General features: G+C 40.3%; 2 protein-coding genes across 3 annotated transcripts; both read left to right on the plus strand.

The window, feature by feature from the left end:
- The first annotated feature begins 309 nt into the window (after positions 1 to 309).
- nrl (neural retina leucine zipper) lies at positions 310 to 10,368 on the plus strand. Its single transcript, XM_036211752.1, has 6 exons — positions 310 to 558; positions 1,894 to 2,684; positions 2,763 to 3,096; positions 4,057 to 4,071; positions 4,592 to 4,851; positions 8,968 to 10,368. The coding sequence occupies exons 2-6, from the start codon at positions 2,067 to 2,069 to the stop codon at positions 9,127 to 9,129; spliced, it is 1,389 nt and encodes a 462-aa protein (XP_036067645.1). The 5' UTR covers positions 310 to 558; positions 1,894 to 2,066; the 3' UTR covers positions 9,130 to 10,368.
- Positions 10,369 to 10,876: 508 nt separating this feature from the next.
- LOC112137036 (GTP-binding protein REM 2) lies at positions 10,877 to 22,152 on the plus strand. Of its 2 annotated transcripts, none has more exons than XM_024259140.2 (6): positions 10,877 to 11,239; positions 11,314 to 11,374; positions 13,035 to 13,344; positions 13,462 to 13,535; positions 17,617 to 17,794; positions 21,485 to 22,152. In XM_024259140.2, the coding sequence occupies exons 2-6, from the start codon at positions 11,321 to 11,323 to the stop codon at positions 21,772 to 21,774; spliced, it is 906 nt and encodes a 301-aa protein (XP_024114908.1). In that variant the 5' UTR covers positions 10,877 to 11,239; positions 11,314 to 11,320; the 3' UTR covers positions 21,775 to 22,152. The 2 variants fall into 2 exon arrangements, with proteins under 2 accessions (XP_024114908.1, XP_024114907.1); XM_024259139.2 differs by having other exon boundaries at positions 10,880 to 11,203.
- The last annotated feature ends 96 nt before the right edge of the window (positions 22,153 to 22,248 follow it).

A 22,248-nucleotide genomic window follows, 5' to 3' on the forward strand; every position in this document is an offset into this window, starting at 1 on the left:
AAGTGATTATTCTGATGTGCAAAAACATCAGTGTGAATGAATCTGACATTTATTCTTGTTTGTTTGTTCACATATTTAATGTATTATCTTGAAGAAAACTTCACCTGGACTGTTCAGCACCGGGTATTCATCTGAGTCACACTGGTGGAAGTCTTGGAGAAAGATGTTCTGGATCCAGTTTAGGTCAGAGAATCGGATTGTTCAACAGTAATCAAACACCTGGAATAAAAAGAGAGAAAGAGGTGCTGGGGGTGTAGAGGGAGCGAGACACTGCCAGAGAGAGCAACATGCCTATGAACCGTGAGAGAGGGATGAGGGGGAGGCAGAGGGAGGAGGCAAACAGGGATTTGCAGCAGAGTGGAGAGACAGAAAGGGGGCAGTGGCACTCAGTGACAGAGAGCTAAACACACTCACATGGACACACACACATAAACACACACCTCTGTGTCTCCTACCAAACGTGTCAGTCAACCAGTCGCTCATTTTTTGTGTGAGTGTGTGTGTCTGCTGGGGATGTTGAAAAGAGCCGGCCGCCGTCCTTCACCCCTGTGACCAACGGTAAGACCACCTCGTCCAGCTCGTTTCAGACCTTCGTCTCTGCTGTCCGGCGGCTTGGCCCTCTCCGGAGCGGCGCTTGGGGATGAATCTGGTCCAGAGCCAGGCTGAGGCCTCCATGGAGCTCCGTCACCGGTTGCTTTCTTTTACGGCCCATTTTGAGCCATGGGGGGGCAAAACTAATGAGCTCTGGAGCTGAGGCACCAGTCAAAGGTGGACTTTTAATTAGATGTTCATTTTGATAATAGTTGCAATTAAATCTGAGGCTGTGTAATTAGAGTTGACAGGAACGGCGTTGCTTTCTTTGATGTAGTTACCAGGGCAGAGTGGATGGGAAATGTCAAACTTTTCACTCATATTGTGACAAGATGCTTGTTTGCTTTGTGCAACCCTGAAATTTGGACATCAAAAAATATTTCCATATAACATCTTTATGTTGAGAACAGAATAACTGACTTTGATTTTAATAATTATCCATAAAAGTCTTTGACTTCATTTTTAGAAAGTCTCTGGCTCTGGATTAAAGTCTGAACCTCTTGGTAATTGGATTTGCTCTCTTGAGACTTGTGAATCTTTCTGTCAAAAATGATTTAGTCTTCTCAATATTTCTTCTTCATTCCGATGTGGTTTAGTGAGAAGCTTCATTTAATGAATGAGTCTTTTCCTGGAAATATAGCATTAGATCAGGGAATAGTTTGACAGTAAGAGAGCCATTTGTGCTCGTTTTCTTCTGATCAAAACCTAGAAGGACCCGTATAGTCTTACTTTAACTTTTAAGAAAATTTCATTTGCGTTCATTACCTTCTGTTTTATTTATAAATATGAATTAAGTCTATTTTTTTTTGCACAAAAAAAGGCAAAAATATAAAAAATAAAATAGCATCTCTCAAAATGTGTTTTAAAATTTTTTTTTAACTTCTTTTCAAAATAAAAGACGCTCTGTGCCAAACAGGATCATCTGCTGATTCTGACGGTTCTGGCTGGCTCTCTGACTTATTTTATATTTGGCCAAGGAACCTCCATGGAGAGATAAAAGAGACACGTGGATCTGGAGCCGCTGGTTGCAGACCTCTGCTTTAGGGTAACTCCACAGCAGGGGAACAACTTTACCTGTGAAATGTTTTATTGAAGAGGCTTTGGGCTTTGTGGCGATTGCTCTGCAGAAATCAGAGGTCAATCAAATCTCTGTTTGAGAACTGACCAAACCTCAATGCATTGTGGGAACTTCTAGGAAGAAGAGGTTTTTTAGTGTCGCAGAAGTAATACAAGCGTCTCACATTGAGGCTCTCATGTGGAAGACGTCACATGATGACCGTCTTTTTATTTCCTTTCTTCAAGGCCAAACAAACGGCGTGAGGAAGTCGACGTTTGAGGAAGACTCACAAACCGTTTCCTGGCATCCCTGCTGTTGCTGCCGTCTATGAACCGCTCTGAGGCGGACGATTGGGCTTTCCAACGATCCTGACACAAGGAGAACCTCGGTGAAGCTCCCTCCATCAGCGCCAGACGCCATGTCCTCCCCACCCCTCCCCATGCCTTCTCTGCCCCCCAGCCCCCTTGCCATGGAGTACCTGAACGACTTTGATCTTCTCAAATTCGAGGTGAAATCTGACACCCCTCCACTCCCCCCTCCGTGTGCATATCCCAAAGCTGGCGTCGGTCAGGACTCCTCCGGCTCTCCGTACACCAGCCACCCCCCGCAGGACTCCAGCTTGAACTCCAGTCCTTACAACTCGCTGCCGCCTTCGCCGACGCTCAGCGACGCCCACCCGCCACCTTCAGGTTCTTCCTCCCTCTCCTCATCCTCCTCCTCCATCTCCTTCCCCCTCTCCATCTCCAACAGCTTCACGTCTGGCGTCAGCTCGGGCTCCCAGGGGACCGTGGAGGGAAGTCCGGCTCATGGAGGCCCTCAGGGTCCCACCCCGGCCTCCTTGGAGGACCTGATCTGGTTGGCTGCTCTGCAACAACAGTTTGGGGGTGAGATGGCGGGCCCTGCCTCTTTGCTCGGAGCCTTGGGAGGGGTGCCAGACCGAGGGGACAGGGAGAGGGGGCCAGTTAACGGCTTCCTGGGATGTGAGGACGCTGTGGAGGCTTTACTCAACTCTGCTGCTGCGGCGGTGAGCTCACAGGTAACAACCTCACCTCTGTCCACTTTTCTGCACGTTCAAAAATGGCCGTCTCCATCTTCTTCCTGATCTCGTCCGCAGTTTCCGGGACTTTCCCAAAGTTCGAGCTCCAACCTGGGAGACTCCAGCAGTGACAGCGGAGGAGACATCTCCTGCGCTAAGGCAGCCGACATGTGCCATCGCCCGCTCGTCTTCCTGTCATCAGCGCCCCCGTCACTATCCAACGGCACTCCCATGTCAGCTCCCTTCCCACAGCCCCTCAGCCCCCAGGGCCGCCTTCATCACCACCCGCACCATCATCAGCATCATCCGCACCATCCCATGCACGGCAGCCATCACCATCATCACCACCAAGTCAGCCAGGTACATCCAGACGCCAGGGGAAGGCTTCCCGATGAGGAAGACCCTGGATTCTGTAGATAAACTTCTTCTTCACCTCATCATGAAAGTATCCCTTTAGGGCACATGTGTTAAAGTCAAGGCCCGGGGGCCAGATCCGGTCCTCCAGATCATTTAATTATATTGTTATTAATGACCCGATGTTATCTTGCGCTCATTTATAACTTTATAATTTTATAACTTTATAATTTTGAGTAAAAGAGTGAAAGTTATTTAAGGTTTAAGTTATTTGTTCTGGAATAATATTTCTGCCATTTTATTATTCACATTTAAGTTAAAAGTTATGTTTTTAAAGTTTTAAAATTGGCATCCTGCTAGCTTTTTGGACTATTTTGGCATTTACTAAGATTTTAGGATATTTGGGAGTTTAACTAATATTTAAGCTACATGCTAGCTGTTTTGGCTAATTTAGACTTTTCTTTTTACGTTTTTTTAGGTTTTTACGGAGTTAGTCTAATATTTATACGCTGGCTGTTTTGGCTAACTTAGGCTTTTTTTTCAGGTTTTAGACTATTTTGAAGTTTAGCTTTCAGCTACATCCTAGCTGCTAATTTTTTGTTGTTTGTTTTGAGGCTGATTTGGCATTTAGCTAAAATTTTAGTTAGCTATAACTTCAGCGTTTTAAGCTATCAGTTTCAGTATTTTTAGCCATCAACTTCAGCATCTTCTGCTATCAGCTTTAGCATCTTCAGCGGCCAAATTCAGCTTACAGCGTTCCCACTATAGCATTATTGGAGGCAATGCTATATATCTAGTTCATAATTATGTTATAAAGTTACAGTTTTAAAATGTCAGTTTTAGAGTGTTCAATAAATGTTTATCCTGTTCGGCCCGCGACCTAAAGTGTGTTTTAGATTTTGGCCCCTTGTGTGGTTGAGTTTGACACTCCTGGTTTAAGAGTTATTTTTGCATCTTGTGAAGCACGCATGTTTACAGTGGGCTATGGAATCCCCTCCAAATACATTTATGTTGTCAGACATGTACAACAAAGGTATCTGTTTTGATTCCTCAACTCTTGAATTTATTTCCAGTTATTGAAAAAAAAACTTGTGTTTTTGCTTTCAATTTTCTAAATTGAGGTAATTTTGGTGCTTTGATGTATCTCTGCATCTATAGGGGTTAAAGAAATGTATTCGCCATGATACAATACACTACATACACGCAGTTTGATCAGTAAACAAACTTTGCGTTCCGGCTGATCAACCGGATGAATCTTTATGTAGAGCACAGTGTGAGCTTATCATAATATCTGCTATTATTGCTGTGCGTAATCCTGATAACTGTCACCCACACTTAGTCAGATTACATGACAGATTATGGACATGTGGCGCTGAAATGTGCCCCCTGATTGACAGACCTGCACACACCACGCGCCTGCGCACTCAACTTGTCACATCATCCATATACTTGTCACTTCCCGGTTTTATAAAGGAGCGCACCTGGACGGAGTCAGCTCTTGAGAGCGCACACTTCGTGTCACTTCCGCGCGTGTCTGTGCCAATTAACGTGAGAACGGCGTCTTCTCCTCCTTGTGTTCCCTCCATCTGCTCAGCAAAGTGGAGTGAACGAGCGCTTCTCTGACGAGCAGCTGGTGAGCCTGTCAGTGCGGGAGCTGAACCGACACCTGCGCGGAGTGAGCAAGGATGAAGTGGTGCGCCTGAAGCAGAAACGGCGCACGCTCAAGAACCGCGGGTACGCGCAGTCGTGCCGCTACAAGCGCCTGCAGCACCGCCACGCTCTGGAGTCGGAGAAGCACGTGCTCACGCAACAGGTGAACAACCCCTCAGCTTCCTTTTGTGTGACGTCACAAACCGAATGAAAATGGTCACAATTCAGAATACTGAAGGGTTTTGACAGAGATTTCAGCACCTGATTCCTGCACATCAGTGCATGTCCAAAGTCCGGCCATTGGACAAATGTGGCCCACGTGCACATTTACTTTAATTCCTAAAAGGATTTGCTGAAAATGCAAAAGCTACTTGTAAAATGTTGGATTTGCTAAAAGACTAGAAGTTTTGTTAAAGAACTAAAGAGGGCCGAAGTTGACCTAAATTCCAGGAAAGATTTGTAATAAAATTGTTTAAAAATCCCTTTTGCAAAAATATGTAGTATGTTGCATAAATATGAGCTAAACTCCATTAGCCTAAAAAACCTCAGTGGATGCCAAATTAGCAAAAAAAAAAAAAAAAAAAAGCTAGATGTGGCTAGCTAAACTTCAAGTTAGCCTAATATTCCTCAGTAAACTAAAATAGTCAAAAACCTTAGCCTGTTTCTAAAATAGAAGCTAAACTCTAAATTGGCCTATAAAAACCTCAGTAGATAACAAATTAGCCAAAAACGTTAGCAGGTCACTAAAATATTAGCTAAACTACAAATTAGAATTAAAAAAAAAAATCTCGGTAAATGCCAGATTATCCACAAAAAGCTATATTGCTTAATTACCAGCTAAACTCCAAAATGGCCTAAACTTCTTCAATAAACTAAATTAGTCGAAACTGTTAGCTTGTTGCTAAAATAGAAGCTATACTCTAAATTGGCCTAAAAAACCCAGTAGACAAATTAGAAAAAAAACTGTTAGCCTGTTGCTAAACTATTAAGTAAACTTTTTTTTTTTTTTATTACAATAAAAGATAAAAACATAGCCCATGAATATATTTAAAGGCTTGTTGCTAATCTACTTAAGTTTTACGTTTGAAGACTTTCTCATTCATTTCCTATGGGGCATATTTTTTTTATCAACATTTCAAAAACTATGAAGTTTCTGAATGCCAGTAATGTCCTGAATGAGTTGAACGTTTTGATACAGAGATTGCTGAAATCCCTGAAAGTGTGGTTAAGCTTTTACGTGCCAAAAAACGCACAGAAAGGAGCAGGAGAATCACTATAGTGTGAATGTTTACTAAACATTCACATTCACAATGTTTACTAAACATTCACATAAATATGTGTATCTTTGTTTTTCCCACAATAATAAACAACATCCAAACTTTTTCCAAAAATGGATCCACATTAGTGCTGCCACAAACGATTATTTTAAAAGTCGACTAATCACCTATTATTTTTTACGATTAGTCGACTAATCGGGTCATACACAAGTGGATGTAAAACACACATCTTAAGCATAATTAGCTTTAAACTAACTAAAAACTAGATTTATTCACATTAGCATTATCGTAGATAGAATGTAAGCTGAATTTGGTTGCAAAAGATGCTGGTGACAATGGCTGAAGATGCTGATAACCTGCTAAAATATTAGTTAAAGGCCAAATTAGCCAAAAAAAAACCTAGATTAGCCAAAACAGCTAGCATGTATCTGAAATACTAGCTAAACTCCAAAATGGCCTGAATAAAAAAACAAAAAAGCTTAAGTTAGCCAAAACAGCTAGCATGTAGCTTAAAAATTAGCTAAACACAAAAATAGCCTAAAAAACGAAAAAAGCTTGAATTAGCCAAAACAGCAAACATGTTGCTTAAATATTAGCTAAATTGCGAAACACCCTAAAACATCTTTAAAAAGCCTGTTAGCAAAAACAGCTAGCATGTAGCTAAAATTAAAACTCCAAAATAGCCTAAAAACCGTAATAAATGCCAAAATAGTCCAAGAAGCTAGCAGAATATCATAATAACTTTCAATTTTACTAAATTCTGACTCCATATAATATAAAATAACGACTAATCGACTATTAAATTAGCCATCGACTATTTTAATAGTCGATTAGTCGTCGATTAGTCGACTAATCGTGGCAGCCCTAATCCACATACCCTACCATATATCTGCTTTTAGCAGCCCCATCACTACACTGACTCACAGCACAAATACTGTCTGCACAACAGTGAAACATACACTTCCGAATGAGATTTCTTATTTTCCTGTTCACATTATTTAAATTCATAAGTTTACAGAGAGCATTTTTTAGTTACTGTTATATATATATATATATATTTTAAATAAAACCACATTTAATGTTGATGAAAGTTTATTCCAGAAAGAAATTTTATTCATTTTGATTTAGTCTTCAAATCAGAAATTAACTGTAATATTGGTAGAAATGTATTAAATGTGTTTTTGTTTGTTCACCTTGCAGCTTATCTCCTCAGGGGTTACCACAGCCAATCAGCTGCCACGATCCATTCATTTTAGACAGTTTTATGCTGTATGTCCTAGAAATTTCCTAGAAGTTTTTACAAAAAACTAGCGTGAATCGATGCTCACTAGATTAGCGAATATTGCCACCAAATGTAATTTTGAATAAACCATCCACATTTTTATCATCAGAACACAGTGGAGTCATAAATAAACGTCGTGAAATGTTCGTATTGATTCGATTTTAGCTTCGTGATCGTTCAAAATATTAGATTCGTACGTGAAAGTCACATCTCTATGCAAACATTTCGGTGTGTGGGAATCATCTGTTCTTCCGTCTGTTCTTCTCTTTCTGCACCTATCCCATCCATTTGCAAAGAAGGGTTCCACATACAACTTTTCTCCTGTTGCATACCGCCAGACTGCTTTCAACGCTCAAGCTAATAGTGAGAATCTGGTCATTTTTTCAAAATAAACGATTTCCGACTCAAAAAAAAAAAATAATTTATTAGTTCTTCTGCGGCCCGGTGGTAATCGATGAACCGGAATCACTGCTTTAGAATACAAATGGTTACTTTAAAAATATTTTCCTAACAGAGTTTAGAAAATTCATGCCTGAGTTTATAAAGATGTTCATTTAGTCAGAATGTATGTTTAGGTCGACTGAGCGTTAGCAGTCCTATGGGAAGCTCCATTAAATGTTAGCATCAAGTTAGCGGACTTGAGCTTTATGTGCTAAATCAGTTTATATTTTTATAAATTGACTATTGATCTGTTAAGATTAAATTGATTTTATCAACCCAGCCCTACTGTATTTTATTTGGGCCATTTTGTATTAAATCTTGTTGTTATAAGGGTTAGACGAATACAAACTCAGATATTTTCATGGCGTGGGGCTTCACGGTGGCGCAGTGGTTAGCGCTCTTGCCTCACAGCGAGAAGGCCCCGGTTTGAATCACGACCTTCCTGTGTATCGATTATTCCCTACAGTCTGGATCGATTCTATTCTTTTTTTTTATTCTTCAATTCAATTTTAAGTTTGCACATTTATACACATTTGTTTAGAAATATATTAATAATCTGCTATACGTTTTGAATATATTTATATGAATCTGATCCAGTTCACATACTGTAAATGTATCAGTGAAATAATGAGATTGTTAATATCATCCAGTGTTACATGGATTCTCTAAAGGAGAAGTTCTAACTAAAATGTTCAGATCATTAACATTGGAAACATTGTTCTGCTTCTCCTGGAGGACGTTTCAGTTTGACCACTAGGTGGCGATCACACTATAGCATTCCAGAAAAAGAAGAGAGTATGATCAAAAAACTTAGACCACAAATGGTTACTTTAAAATTATTTTCTTAAGAGTTTGTAAAATTCATCTCTGAGTTTATAAAGACGTTCATTTAGTCAGAAATGTACGTTTAGGTCGACTGAGCGTTAGCATTAGCCACCCTATGGGAAATTATTTTGAGTGTTAGCATCAAGCTAGCGGATTTTAGCTTCATGTGTTAAATCGATTTCTATTTTTATGAATCGATTATTGATCTGTTAAGATTAAATCAATTTTTATCAACCCAGCACTAGTAGGTACTTCTGAACACTTGGAAAAAACAATCTATATTTTACCATAAGATGGAAATGTTGACATGGAGAGGTGAATCAAATAAATTAGGTAATTAAAGACCAGAATCTTGGCCCCATTCTAGACCCCTGATGATTTTCTGCTCTGTTTTGGAGTGTGCAGAATAACTAGAGAATTGTGGATTCAGGTGTTTTTCTTTTCTTCGTTTCAGCTGGAGCAGCTCCAGTGTGAGCTGACCCGAGTGCTGAGGGAGAGAGACGCCTACAAGGCTCGCTACGAGAAGCTCCTCAGCACAAACCCCGGAGCCGCTGGAGAGGCTCCTCCGGCACGCACCGGCAACCCAGGATCCCCACCGCCCGACTACTTCCTCTGAGCCCTAAATGGAGCATCAGCTGTGGAGTAATGAGACTTTCAGAGGAGCGACGTGTTTGTGTGGGCTGTGTGTGCTTGACGGACGGACAGGGTTCGGCAGATAGCGTGTGGGGCTGCACCACAGCAAAAACCTCCCTGTGAGGGACGTAGATTTCTTTCACTGTGAATGCACCGCTCAAAAGTAACTGAGAATCGCTTCATTATGCAAAAAAAAAAAGATTTAAAAAAACCAAAGCTGAGTATGATATCTATGCAAAATGACGCTCTCCAAATGAGTGGTTGAAGCTCGTTGTAGTTAATTATTTTCCTTTTTCTATGCTGCTAAAGCTGCAGAGGTCTGAGTAGTGCAGTGGTGATACACATGGAGTGGTTCGGGCTTGGATGAAAGTGTCCACGGTATGCAGTTAAATATTCGCCAGCTAATATTTCACAGTTGCCTACCAAAGTGTTTAAGCTCACCAAGACTTCTTATTCTTTGTAAGATGAATAATCATAGATGAAAGAATGTAAAAGAATACCTTTCTTGGGAATCTTCCAGTGATTGTGCTAAACCAATAGTGGACATAAACGGTAGCTCTTGTGTTTTAGCAAAGATAAACTCTTTTTGTTAGTTTTTAGCCATTATAGTGACAGGTTTGTTGTTTTTGCTCTGAAAAAAAACATGTTTTGTTTGACTCTTGATCGTGAGCTTAATGACAACAAATGATAAACGACGGAAGAGAAAAATAAAAGTGCGGCATGATTTGTGTGGTTTTGTCCAGTTCTCCGGCCTAAATAAGATATTTATGGGGGAGTGGAACAGCTCCGACGTACGTGGACAATCACTATTTTCAATGAGCTGGTGACTGTGGAATACTGATGACTCATTTAAGGTGCAGGGATAAACAGAAATGCAAAAAAAAAAAAAAATCATGGAGACTCTTTCTTAAATGTCCCATGAAAAGTTTGCCAGGTTTTGTGCATTAGAGCTATTTATTTTGTTTGGGTGTAGGTTCCATAAGTTGTTCTTTTATTTATTCACTTATTTATGATGTATTTATCATTTATTTATGTACGGATTCTAATTATTTGACTGGTTTTATTCCATTAGCATGTATTTTTACTTTCCTACAGTTTATTCTTTCATTCAGTTGTAATTAGAATTAACATAACATTAAAAAATGGCCATTATTCAGGTTTTCTGCTCCTGTTGTAGTGTGGTTTTATATGCCTATGAAATAAACAAAGTTCTATAACATCCTTTGCGGCGTGTCGGCTGGGTTTTGTGCGTGGCTTTTGACCTCCTCCGTTCCCCTATCGGAGCATCTCCCACGTTCAGCGGCGTGCGGGCCTTTTCTCTGTGCCCGGCTCCATGCCTGTCTTTATCCCTGTGCCTCCATAGTGAGGCGGTGACCCTGGCTGTGTGCTGTTTGGGATGACCTCATCTCCAGCTCTGCCTCCCTCTCTTTGGCCCGTACAATAGGACCAGGATTAGGGCTATAATAGCTCACTGCCGGAGTCTATTGTGGCATTGTGTGGGAGGGGCGCACCACTGCTCGTGGTCCCGCTCACGTTTTGACAGAAAACACATCCAAATATTGGGTATGGAGACAGAAAGAGGCCGTGAACCCGTTCCGAACAAATGCAACAGTTACGGTTCTGGTAGACATGTTTGTTTCCACTTTTTTACAGAGATAAATCAAACCTGAGCTCTAATAGAGCACTGAGACAAAAACGACTCAATTCTGAGGACTCTTGTGTTACACTGCCACCTAGGGGTGATGTTCTGTATTGCCCCCTTCTTTCGTGGCATGGAGCATCTTTGCAGGAAACTGCAGGTTTTATCTGCTCTGCTTTGATCGCAGCGGCTTCCCACTCACACAGATTACAGTCAGTCAGTCAGTGTGATGAATGACAGAGCTGTGGGCAGAACTGGACCTTAACATGAGGAGCAGAAGAGAGGGAAACACGTAAACTGAGGAAGAGGAGGAGGAAGAGGAGGAGGAGAGAGAGAGAGAGAGAGAGCCGGGGAGGAAGCCAAAGAGAAAGAAGGAGAGAGGGAGCTTCCTTTGCAGTTGCACGCAGACACCTGACAGGTGAGAGATCAAATCCCACATACTCTGGCTCCTAAAGTGAGTAGGGTGTGAGGTTCAGAAGGGAGGCTTTGACTCTCTTTGTGGATTCCTCACAGACTGCTTGATTTCAGTTTGCAGATGCCGACAGATGTGCCTGAAGACAGACTCAGTGCCGAGGAGACTGTGCATAAGGTAAGGGACGACAAGCGTGATGAGAGGCTCCTATTTGTCACGCTTTGTTGCAAGTGGATGTCATATTCTTAGAGTGTGAGCGGATGTTGTGGGTGGGCAGTGCTGCAAGATGTGGGTGTCCTGCATAACAAATTACTAGATGTGAAGTTTGCAAGTATGGACTCTCGAATCAGCCTCAGAGTGGAAACGCTGGCTCATTTATTGAAAATATAATGCATTTTAAGTCAGCTGAGAAAAATTTACCACGCACTTTAAAGTCATTTTTTACTGTTTTAACCCTTGAGCTACCTTATGGGGTCCAGATGACCCAAGCCTTACATCAGGGGGCTGCAACCTGCAGCTCCAGATCCACATGTGTCTCTCTTATCTCCATGGTTGCTCCTTGACCAAACATAAAATAAGTCATGGAGACTGCTGATCCAGACATGTCGACTGTCGGAACCAGCAGCTCCCCCTAAACAAAACTACCTAAAGAAATCAAATAAACAAAGCCTGCAAACTAAGACTACCAAGATCCAAACTAAAATAACAAAACCCAGCAGAGTAAGACTGCTGAGGACAAAGAGGGGAAAAAAGAAAAGAAAAATAAAATATTAATTTTGTAAAGTAAGGATTACTTAATTAGTATTCATTTAATTTATATTAGTTAAATGTATAAATTGATGTCTGAGGTTCACATAGATGATAAACTATGTAGGTTTTTACATCCTGTTGACCTGAAGACGTCTTGTTTGATCAATGTCTACCTCCAGAATGAACAGAGTTTATATACAAACCAAAACATTTGATCTTTTATGAGTTAAAAGTTACTAGCTGCCCAGAACTGCACTAAGATGATCCTGTTTGGCACAGAGTGTCTTTTACTTTGAAAATAAGTTATTTGAACTTCTGTCAAATGTAAAAAAAATAACATTTTGAGAGATGCTAGGTTCTGTATTTCGCATATAAATTCTTATATTTTTGCTTTTTGTTTGTGCTAAAAAATAGTCATAATTCATATTTATATTTTAGAAAAAGAAGGTCATAAATAAAAATCCAATTTTCTTAAGACTATCGGTTCCTTCTAGGTTCTGATCAGTTGAAAACAAGTCCAAATGGCTCTATTACTGTTGAAGGATACCGACTCCTGACTTACATTGACGTGTCATCCATCCTGTGACAAATGTGGATGAAGGTGGACAGGATTTCATGTCTGCCACAGACACCAGTAACAATCAAAAATCATTCAGCGTACTGTCCAGTGGGGTCCAGATGACCCCACTTCCAGCCTCAACATACAATACTGAGGACAGAACAAGGGTTAATACGCATACTCATTTTTGTGTGGATTTTTTGCAGCTTTTGGGAGAATTTCTACCCAGCCTAAACAATAAAAGCAAAACTGTTTTAATGTTTATTATTTCCATAATTTTCCAAGTTTACACAAGGTACCAACCTCAGTGTCCAATCCGATTTTCTAACTCATATAGAGAAAAAAAAATATTTTATCATATATTTTCCTCCCAAATAATACTTTTAGAAATGAAAGTTTCTAGCAGCTCTTATGATGGTTAAAAACTTGAGGACGCTACCTCGTAAATGACGTAAAAACCATCAAATCTTTGTACTTCGTGACAAATGCTTCAGGATGATGAGGGTTTGTTTGCGTCTCTCCATTCAGTGTGACAGTATGACTCTGTCCAGCACCCCGACCGTCCGCAGAGGAAGCACTCCTCTGCCGCTGAAGCACCAGCTCCGGCGAGAAGAAGCTGTCCACGATGATGGAGACTGGACCTCAGGTGCAGCTGGACCTTCAGCTTCTCCAAATAGTTTCAACTCTGCCTTGGATGACATTCCAACTTTGGCTTTGGAGGGCCGACCCGACGGGCCTCTCAGGATCGCCTTGTTGGGGCAGAACGGCGTGGGGAAGTCTTCTCTGGCCATCGCCCTCGCCGGTGACCTGGACCGAACTGCTTCTGTGGATTCTGAGGGTACATAGTTTGTGTTTGACAGCAGGAAGGCATTGTCATTACTCTCCCAGCAGGTGGTAAATAAGTAAGAGCTCTCACTAGTCATCAGAGACCTAACTGCTCTTGTCCTTGTCCCAGGGGAGGGTTATGTGCGCACAGTCATGGTGGATGATGAGGAGAGCACCATCATTATCTATGACAACTGGAGACAGGTGAGCTGAACAACACCCTCCCCATACTGTCTGTCAGAGCTCCTCCTCTGCAGCTGCACACACTTTGCTCGGCCACCTCGACTCCTCTGCTCTCCCGGATACTTAGCTTCAACAAAAGGAAGCTCAAAGTGTTCCCTTTCAGTTTGGATTTGTACCACTTGACCTGGTTTGGTTTTATTTCAACAGTTTAGTGAGTTGCCAAGGACAGTGTTCATTCATTCAAAGGGCAGCCGTATGAATCATAACTCCGATTTGTGGCTCAGAGTGTGGAGAAAACATGGAAAAAGTGTTTATATCCTATTAAATCAAGATAAATATATGCAGAAAATATACACACTTTATTCCTAAAGTAAAGGCGTAGGATCTAATAACTAACCCTTTAATACCGGAGCTCCAGTGTTTGTGTACTTTGATCAACTGTAATTCTTTAATTGTTAACACAATCAGCGTAATTCATGCAGCTTCTGAAAGAGAAAAGAGCTGTGAAAAAGAACATATAATGTGTATATATATATAATATAAATATATATGTATAGTGCATATATATATATATATGTTTGAGTTTCTATATATCATTACATCCCCTCAGGGATCACCTCTTTGAATCAGCATTTATTAATTTGTACATTTGGTTTGGTAGAACATTTTACACCGCACTCCCTTCCTGACACAACCCTGTATTTTATCCGGACTAGGGACCGGCACGTGGAGACTCAGACTTGGGCCCAACCCGCATTCTTCCCTTTTCCCTAGCCCTTCTCCTTTCCTCTTCATTTAGCCCTCCAAAAGGAGAGTTTAAAAAATTGTCTCATATTTCGGACGTCACTTTCGTTCGATGACGTCGCCAATAATTTTTTTTTTTTTTTATTAACTTGTCCTGTCCAACAGCTGAGCCAACAGATGTGGGCTGAGAGCTTCTTGTGTTGGGCAGATTTTACTGTCACAACAGGGATTTATTGAGTATAAACCCCTGTTGTATTTAATGCTAAACTTTATTTATATTGATTATGTTTTATTTTATTTATTTATTTTTTCTTTGTCGTTGGACCGGACGGCAAAAGGGAAGAGGGTGGGGGAGGGGTGGGGGGAGAAGAGGATGGCAATAGAGGGAAGCAACATCATAAAACAACGTCGCCAATAATTGCCGGTCCACTAGCTTTAGCGCGTAGCTTCCAGTGCTTGAATATACATATCAGCGGTTTTATGACTTTAAAAAGGTCATGCTACAACAAGAAGTCATTACTTACATTTAAATCTAGACGTTTGTGGTTCAGACCACACCCACGTGAAGAAAAACGCATCTCAGCGCGACGCGGTTTAGGCTCGCAGGGGAGGACGTTATATCCCTCTGTTTGGATGGTCGGATATAAAAAGCACATTTCCTGGACACACTTACACCTAAACTCCCCCTTCAAATTGAGGGTCAGGGAGACGAGAAGAATTCAGATTTGGCCTTAGACCTTCTTGTGGCTACTTTGTTAGACAGTAGTGTAAAGGGCCTTTCTTATAGGAATCAAACTGGATTTATTTATTTGATTATAAAACTCCAGCAAACAAAAGACTAAAACATGAACTAAACAGGAGAATCAAAAAGCCTGAAGCAAAATGTGCCAAAAAATAGAGAAAAGCAAGAAACCTTGAATTGTGGGGAAAAAAACAGTTCTCTTGAATATAGTGAAGATTGATTAGCTAAAATACAGCTTAGTCAGCAGAAACTCTAACATGGTGTACTCTAACTTGGAGAAACTTAATAGATGACTGAAGTAATTAAAAAAAATAGAAAAACTGAACCTAAAGGGATTTACAAAGTACAATGAACATGGAAAATCTATATTTGTGCGGAGTACTCAGTGTTTGTTTGCTATTCATCCTCATCTGTGCAAAAGTTTATTTTCTTTTACCTTTTAGGTTTATTTCTGGTTCCTTCCTCGGTTATTTTTTGTCTCTAGATTTGATTAACAGCAGGGACTTCTCCACATAACCCAGTTTGTGTTTCCAGACCGCACGAAGCATTGAACTGAATGAGTCATGCACACGGCAGAAATACAGCTTTAACCCATGAGAGCCCAGACCCATTTTCCTTAGAATGAAAAGGATGTGGAATATGCCACAGTGATGTCATCATGGGTTCTGACAGGTTAAAGTCAAAGATTTAAGATCCCTGTGTTCAAATACCAGATAAAAATAGTCATTGTGTGACTGCTTTACATCGTTCACACTACAGTGATTCTCCTGCTCCTTCCTGTACGTTTTTCACCACCTAAAAACTCAATCACACTTTCAGCTATTTCAGTGATCTTCAAATCAAAACCTTCAGCTCGTTCATGACATTACTGCTTGTATTTTTGGTATTCATAAACTTTATAGTTTTTGAAATGTTGAGCAAAATATGCCCCATAGGAAATAAATGAGAAATTGCTCAAACTCTTCAAAAAACTTTGTGCACTTTGAAACTTCTGCAAACTTTCAGCTAGACACCATTCAACCTTTATAATGTTCAGCAACTACTGGGTTTTTTAAGGTAATTTGGAATTTACGTTTTAATATAGCAACATGCTAGCTGTTTTTGGCTAATTTAGAGATTTTACCTGTGTTTTAGGCAAATTTGGAGTTTAGCTAACATTTTAGCGTTATGCTAGCTGTTTTGTCAAAATTAGAATTTTTTAAGTTCTTTAGGAAAATTTGGAGTTTAGCTTACATTTTAGCATAATCCTAGTTGTTTTTTCAAAATGTAACTTTTTTTAAGTTCTTCAGGAGGGGTTCAAGGGGGGCTCCAAAAGCCACGCCCCCTCAGAGGAGATTTTGGAAAGAGAGGCTTCAGATCAACATGAAAAACTGCTTTTTAAGACATTTAGGTTGTGAGATTTTGGTTAAAAACTTCATAATCATAATGAAAACACTACTGAGAACATTTTTTTGTTTTGTTTTGTTTTACAAAAAAAAATTGTCATTGAATGACACTGGAGCTCCAGTGCTTATGTTCTTTTTAACTTTTTAACTGTTAACACAATCAACATAATTCCTTCAGAATCGACTGTAATTACTTTGATCATTCTAACAGTTTAAAAATAACAGTATTTTAAAGATTTTGTGCTAAAAAGTCACTATTGACACCTCCGGTGTTAAAAGGTTAAGAAATCGGCCTAAACTGAGGCGAACCTTTCTTTTAGAACATTTTTAATCTCAAATAGATCCGCTAGTTGAGTAAGTGAAACATTTTCTGCATTCTGGATACATTTTTTAAGTAGAAGTGATTGTGTCTCACCACAGTGTTACAAGTCAAGTAATTTATCAAGTGAAATAAATAACTGTGACCTGAAAGTGGCCCAGTTTTTTGTAGAATCCTGGGTCAAGTATGGAGACTGTGATGAAAGTAACAGCATAACACAAGCTGTTCATGTTGTTTTTCTGAAAATCTCCCACATCTGCAAGGAAAGCTGTTTTCCAGTTTTCCCAGTATTCCCCAGAGAGACCGAGAGGCGACTGGAGAGTAGGCGGGCACTACTGCCTCTGACTTAGGCGTCTCATGGCACCGTTTGTGTTTTTTCCTGAATGAGACCTTTTGTTGATGCTGTTTTTGATGCTTCATTTGGCTCTGCAATGACTTCACTTGTGTAATTCCAGCATCACACCCCTGTTTGTCATTACGGGGAAAAGCTAGCTCCCGGTGTGCTCAATAATGAATATAATCAGAATGAAATGAAAAGTCGATGAACCGTGGCAGCACATGCTGAAGAGACACTGAACTGTGAAGGATTTTTATGTTTCGGTTATTTTTAGAGTGCTGTTTGGGGAGGGTTTGTCACAAGGAACAAGATAGTGTTGTGTTCCTTACTAGAAAATCCAAAATCCTGAAGCTTCTTAAGCAGCCTCTCTGGTAGCATTCTGAGGTTTCTCAGCAGGTAATTTGGGATTACAGTGACAGGACGTCTTTTTCCAGAGGATTCTCACGCTATTAAGCTCCAAACTTGTAGGATTTCTGCTAAAAAAGAAAACTGCATGTGTTTGCATATTTTGCTGCTGTGCAAGAGGCTCCCAGAATTCCTCCTGCTCTGACTGTCTGCTTCTGCTCATTTGTCAGGATCTGTCAGCCCTGCAGTGTGAGGTGTGTGTCCTGGTGTTTTCAGTGACTGACAGGCGCAGCTTCCACCGAACCGCTCAACTCCGTCTCCTCCTGAGAGAGACCCAGCCCCACACTCCCATAATCCTCGTTGGCAACAAGAGCGACCTGGTCCGCACACGTGAGGTCACCTGTCAAGGTAAGCAGGGCTCTGCCCCCTTTTCATTTGTTGTTTGTCCTCTCTCACTGCTGACGGTAAACAGTAGCGTAAATGGAAATGTCCTGCCTCGTCTCAGCGTGGGAGTATGAAGGGTGCTGTGACTGCAGCCACTGCCGACTCACATTCATACAGTTACAGTTACACATCCACACTGTGCTGTTCTCCAAAGTGCACTTCACTAATGTGATCAGATCAAATAAGAGATTCCATAATTATCGCACTCAGCAACAAGCAACTAAAGACCAAATACAAAAGTCCAATAACTAGACACACCTTTGTTTGTTAAATTGAAACTGAAAGTTTCAGCTTAGTTTAAGTCTTTAGTTTTACTTGTCTACTTTTATTTCCACATTTAGGTAAATTAAAGACAAAATATAGATCTGTAGATTACAGGAGATTTTAAAGCACATGTGTCAAAGTCAGGGCCCGGATCCGGCCCTCCAGGTAAATCTATCCGACCCTCCAGATCATTTTATTTTATTGTTATTAATGACCCGATGTTATCTTGAGCTTATTTTTAACTTGTATCATTTTGACAAAATAATATTCCTGCTTTTTTATTATTCATAATTATGTTAAAAAGTTGCAGTTTTAAAGTTTAAAAAATTGGCAATCTGCTAGCTTTTAGGACTATTTTGGTATTTACTAAGATTCTTAGGGTATTTTGGAGTTTAGCTAATATTTTAGCTACATGCTAGCAGCTTTGGCAAATTTAGGCTTTTTAAAAGTTTTTTAGGCTGGTTTGAAGTTTAGCTATTTTTGAAACTACATGCTAGCTGTTGTGGTTAACCTACGTTTTTTCAGTTTTTAGGCTAATTTGGCTTTTAGCTAACATTTTAGCTGGCTATTAGCTTCAGCGTCTTCAGGTATTAATTAGCTTCTGTGAATTAAGCTATCAACTTCAGCGTTTTCATCTATCAGCCTCAACATTTTTAGCTATTCATTTCAGCATCTTCAGCTGCCAAATTCAGCTTACAGCATTCACACTCGCATTATCAGGTAATGCTATACATCTAGTTCATAATTATGCTAAAGAAGTTACGGTTTTAAGTTATAATAATTTTGTTTTAGAGTGTTCAATAAATGTTTATCCTGTTCAGCCCGCCACCTAAGGTGTGTTTTGGATTTTGGCCCCTTGTGTGATTAAGTTTGACACCCCTGTTTTAAAGTGTTTAAAAAAAAAGATCTGCTTCTTCTGACGCTTCGTTCATCTTTGTTTTTCATATGAACATTTCTGTGTGTCCCATATGAGCAAGCCGACTTTAACACAATTTCTGGACAATGTTCTTTTATTTCCTCCACATGGTTTCCTCCCACGGAGCATGTGCAGGTTAACCAGTCACAACCTCAGGCTGAATCTAAGAATGGCTCCCGACACCTGAAGAACCTCCAACAACACCTTTGTTTCTCCTTCTTTGATCAAAATAATCAGAAACGTTCTACTTTTCTTCTTATTTTTTATGTCAACAGCTGCTGCGATATCTTGCACCACTGAAAGGGAAATGCATGCATTTCTGCTCCTGTTTTTAGATTGCAGACCTTTTAAAGCAGTCCTTCTACATGCAGAAAGCTCATCTTTCTTCTCCTATCTAAGGCACTCACTAAAATGTTTGGAGGGAATGTCTTCATTTCTCACATTCACCTGCAGGGGAAAAAATAGCTTGTTGGAAGCGCCATAATCACTGATGTTTATCTTTTCTACAATTGCTTTATCTGTTCCCGTCAAGCCCTGCAGCGGATTGAGACGCTTTGCAAATTTAATCAAAACACAATAAGTGCAAGTATCTTCAATGCTTATGTGACAGGAATAATGAAAGTTAGGCTCCAGTGAAGCAGGTGTAATATCATGGGAGTGATTCTAAAGTCAGGTTTCAATGAAAGAAGGATGATTTCATCATTCATCTCACTTCTCCGAACGGTCCTTACCTCCTGCACTAGCATCTTTATATGGTGGGACTAAGATGCAAGAACAGGAGAGAAGAGAAGAAAGTCAAGATCTCTTAGAGGGAAGAAAAAGTCCAGAGATTATCTGGAAAAGTTCAAAATTTCTAAATTATTTTACACATTTTTAAAGTCCCACTCTAGTCACCTTTTGATCCATTTTCAAAGCTTTCTATGTGGCCTTTTAACCCTCTCATGTATGAATTATGATAGAATCAGTTTGGATTTTTTTCCTGAGTGTTTTTTCATCTTTAGATCTTTTTCCAACAACATTCTTTTCATCTGTTCCTGATTCACAACAATTTGAATCAAGAAAATATTTTAAAATGTTGTTTTAAGCTTAATTATCTTTAAATATGTCTCCCATCATCTAGGGCTGAGTTGATAGGATCAGTTATTTGAACCTATCTAAACTTAATAGATCAATTATCGATCCATAAAAATAGAGATCGATCTAGTACATAAAGCTAAAGTCCGCTAGCTTGATGCTAACGTTTAATAGAATTTCCCATAGAACAGCTAATCCTACGTAAATATACATTGCTGACTAAATTAACTTCTTTATAAACTCACAGACATGAATTTTCTAAACACTTTTAAAAGTAAATATCTTTTTAAGTAACCATTTGTGGTCTAAAGCACAATTTTTTGTTCATTCTTTGCTTGTTCTTCTTGAAAAAATTGAACTGCTATAGCGTGATCGCCACCTAGTGGTCAAACTGAAACGTCCTCCAGGAGAAGCAGAACAATGTTTCCAATGTTAATGATCTGAACATTTTAGTTAGAACTTCTCCTTTAGAGAATCCATGTAACACTGGATGATATTAACAATCTCAGTATTTCACTGATACATTTACAGTATGTGAACTGGATCAGATTAATAAACATGATGTAAATATTAAATGTATTTTTAAACAGATATGTCTAAATCTGTAAACTCAAAATTGAAATGAATTGAGTGGCTGAAAAAAATAAAAAAAATTAATCGAATCGATTCAGGCTTAGGTGAATCGAATCAATTCATTCATTCATTCATTCATCTTCCTGACCGCTTTGTCCCTTTCGGGGTCACGGGGGTGCCGGAGCCTATCCCGGCTACTGATGGGCGAAGGCGGGGTTCACCCTGGACAGGTCGCCAGTCTGTCGCAGGGCCGCAATCACACACATTCACTCTCACATTCACACCTAGGGGCAATTTAGAGTCTCCAATTAACCTATGAAGCATGTTTTTGGATGGTGGGAGGAAGCCGGAGTCCCCGGTGAAAACCCACGCATGCACGGGGAGAACATGCAAACTCCACACAGAAAGGTCCCAGCCGGGAGTCGAACCGGGGCCTTCTCGCTGTGAGGCAAGAGCGCTAACCACTGCGCCACCGTGCAGCCCTCGAATCAATTCGATTCCGGAAATTATTATCGATACCCAGCTCTACCATCATCAGAAAAATGCCACAAAAACATGATTTTCTTGAGTCTTTAAATCATATGTGATAAATAAACAGTATTTGTTGAGCCTTTGTGGGTGTTGTACATTTTTTCTAATAAGATAAATGTATTTTACTTAATTTAAAAATGTTATTCTAAAAAAAACAGTTTTTATTTCCAGATTATTGTTTTGGAAATGTGTCAGTTAAATCAACCTATAAATAATTGTTCAAAAGTTTTGAATTTAAGTCAAGAACTATCTACCTCTTCATCCATTCTGCCTCTCCTGTCTTTGTTCTCCATCAGAGGCTATGTCCAGCGCTGCTCTTTTCAACGGTCTCTACGTGGAGATCTCCGCCTCCCTGGACCATCGCACTCTGGAGCTCCTGGAGTGTGCCGTGCGACTAGCAAGAGGCCAGACCCCGTGGCCCCCGGGGGCCAGTGCAGAGGACATGAGCGGAGGTCAACGAGAGAGCATCACCTCACGGGCCAAACGTTTCCTGTCCAACCTGATGCCGCGGTACCCGCGGGAGCGCGAAGTGGGCAGGTTCCTGAGACAGAAGTCCAGATCCTGCCATGACCTGGGGGCGTTGTGATCAAGGAAGCAACAGTTTGGTAGTTAGCAGAGAACTCAAAGTTTGCCATCGGTGAGGAGGAAGGAGTGACACAACACTTAGTGGACAGAGAGGCGGATGTGAGTGACAGAGGTGGTGCGAAGGTGCTGGAGTAATAACAGGGTGTCAGTACTCTATGTGGTGAGAGATTGTCATGCACAGTGGAGAGAGAGGAGGGAGACGAGCAGTACAAAAAGTCACTAAGGATATTTCTTTGAATGATGACACTGCATTTTGTAACCAGGCCAAACATAGTAAGTACTGATGTAGAAATATGTAAATAAGCTGTAGAAGTGATATTTAATTGCCACCCTCATAGTTTTGAGAGCTAAATAAATGGCTTTTTGAGTCTTGAGAAAAGTGTTGCGTTAATGTATACATCCTACCTTAGAGAACAACAATATCTCTAAAAAGACAAGCAAGGAACAAAATCCCAACTACACAAACTCATAAGTC

The sequence above is a fragment of the Oryzias melastigma genome, linkage group LG4, assembly GCF_002922805.2.
Source record: "Oryzias melastigma strain HK-1 linkage group LG4, ASM292280v2, whole genome shotgun sequence".
NCBI classification, from domain to species: domain Eukaryota; kingdom Metazoa; phylum Chordata; class Actinopteri; order Beloniformes; family Adrianichthyidae; genus Oryzias; species Oryzias melastigma.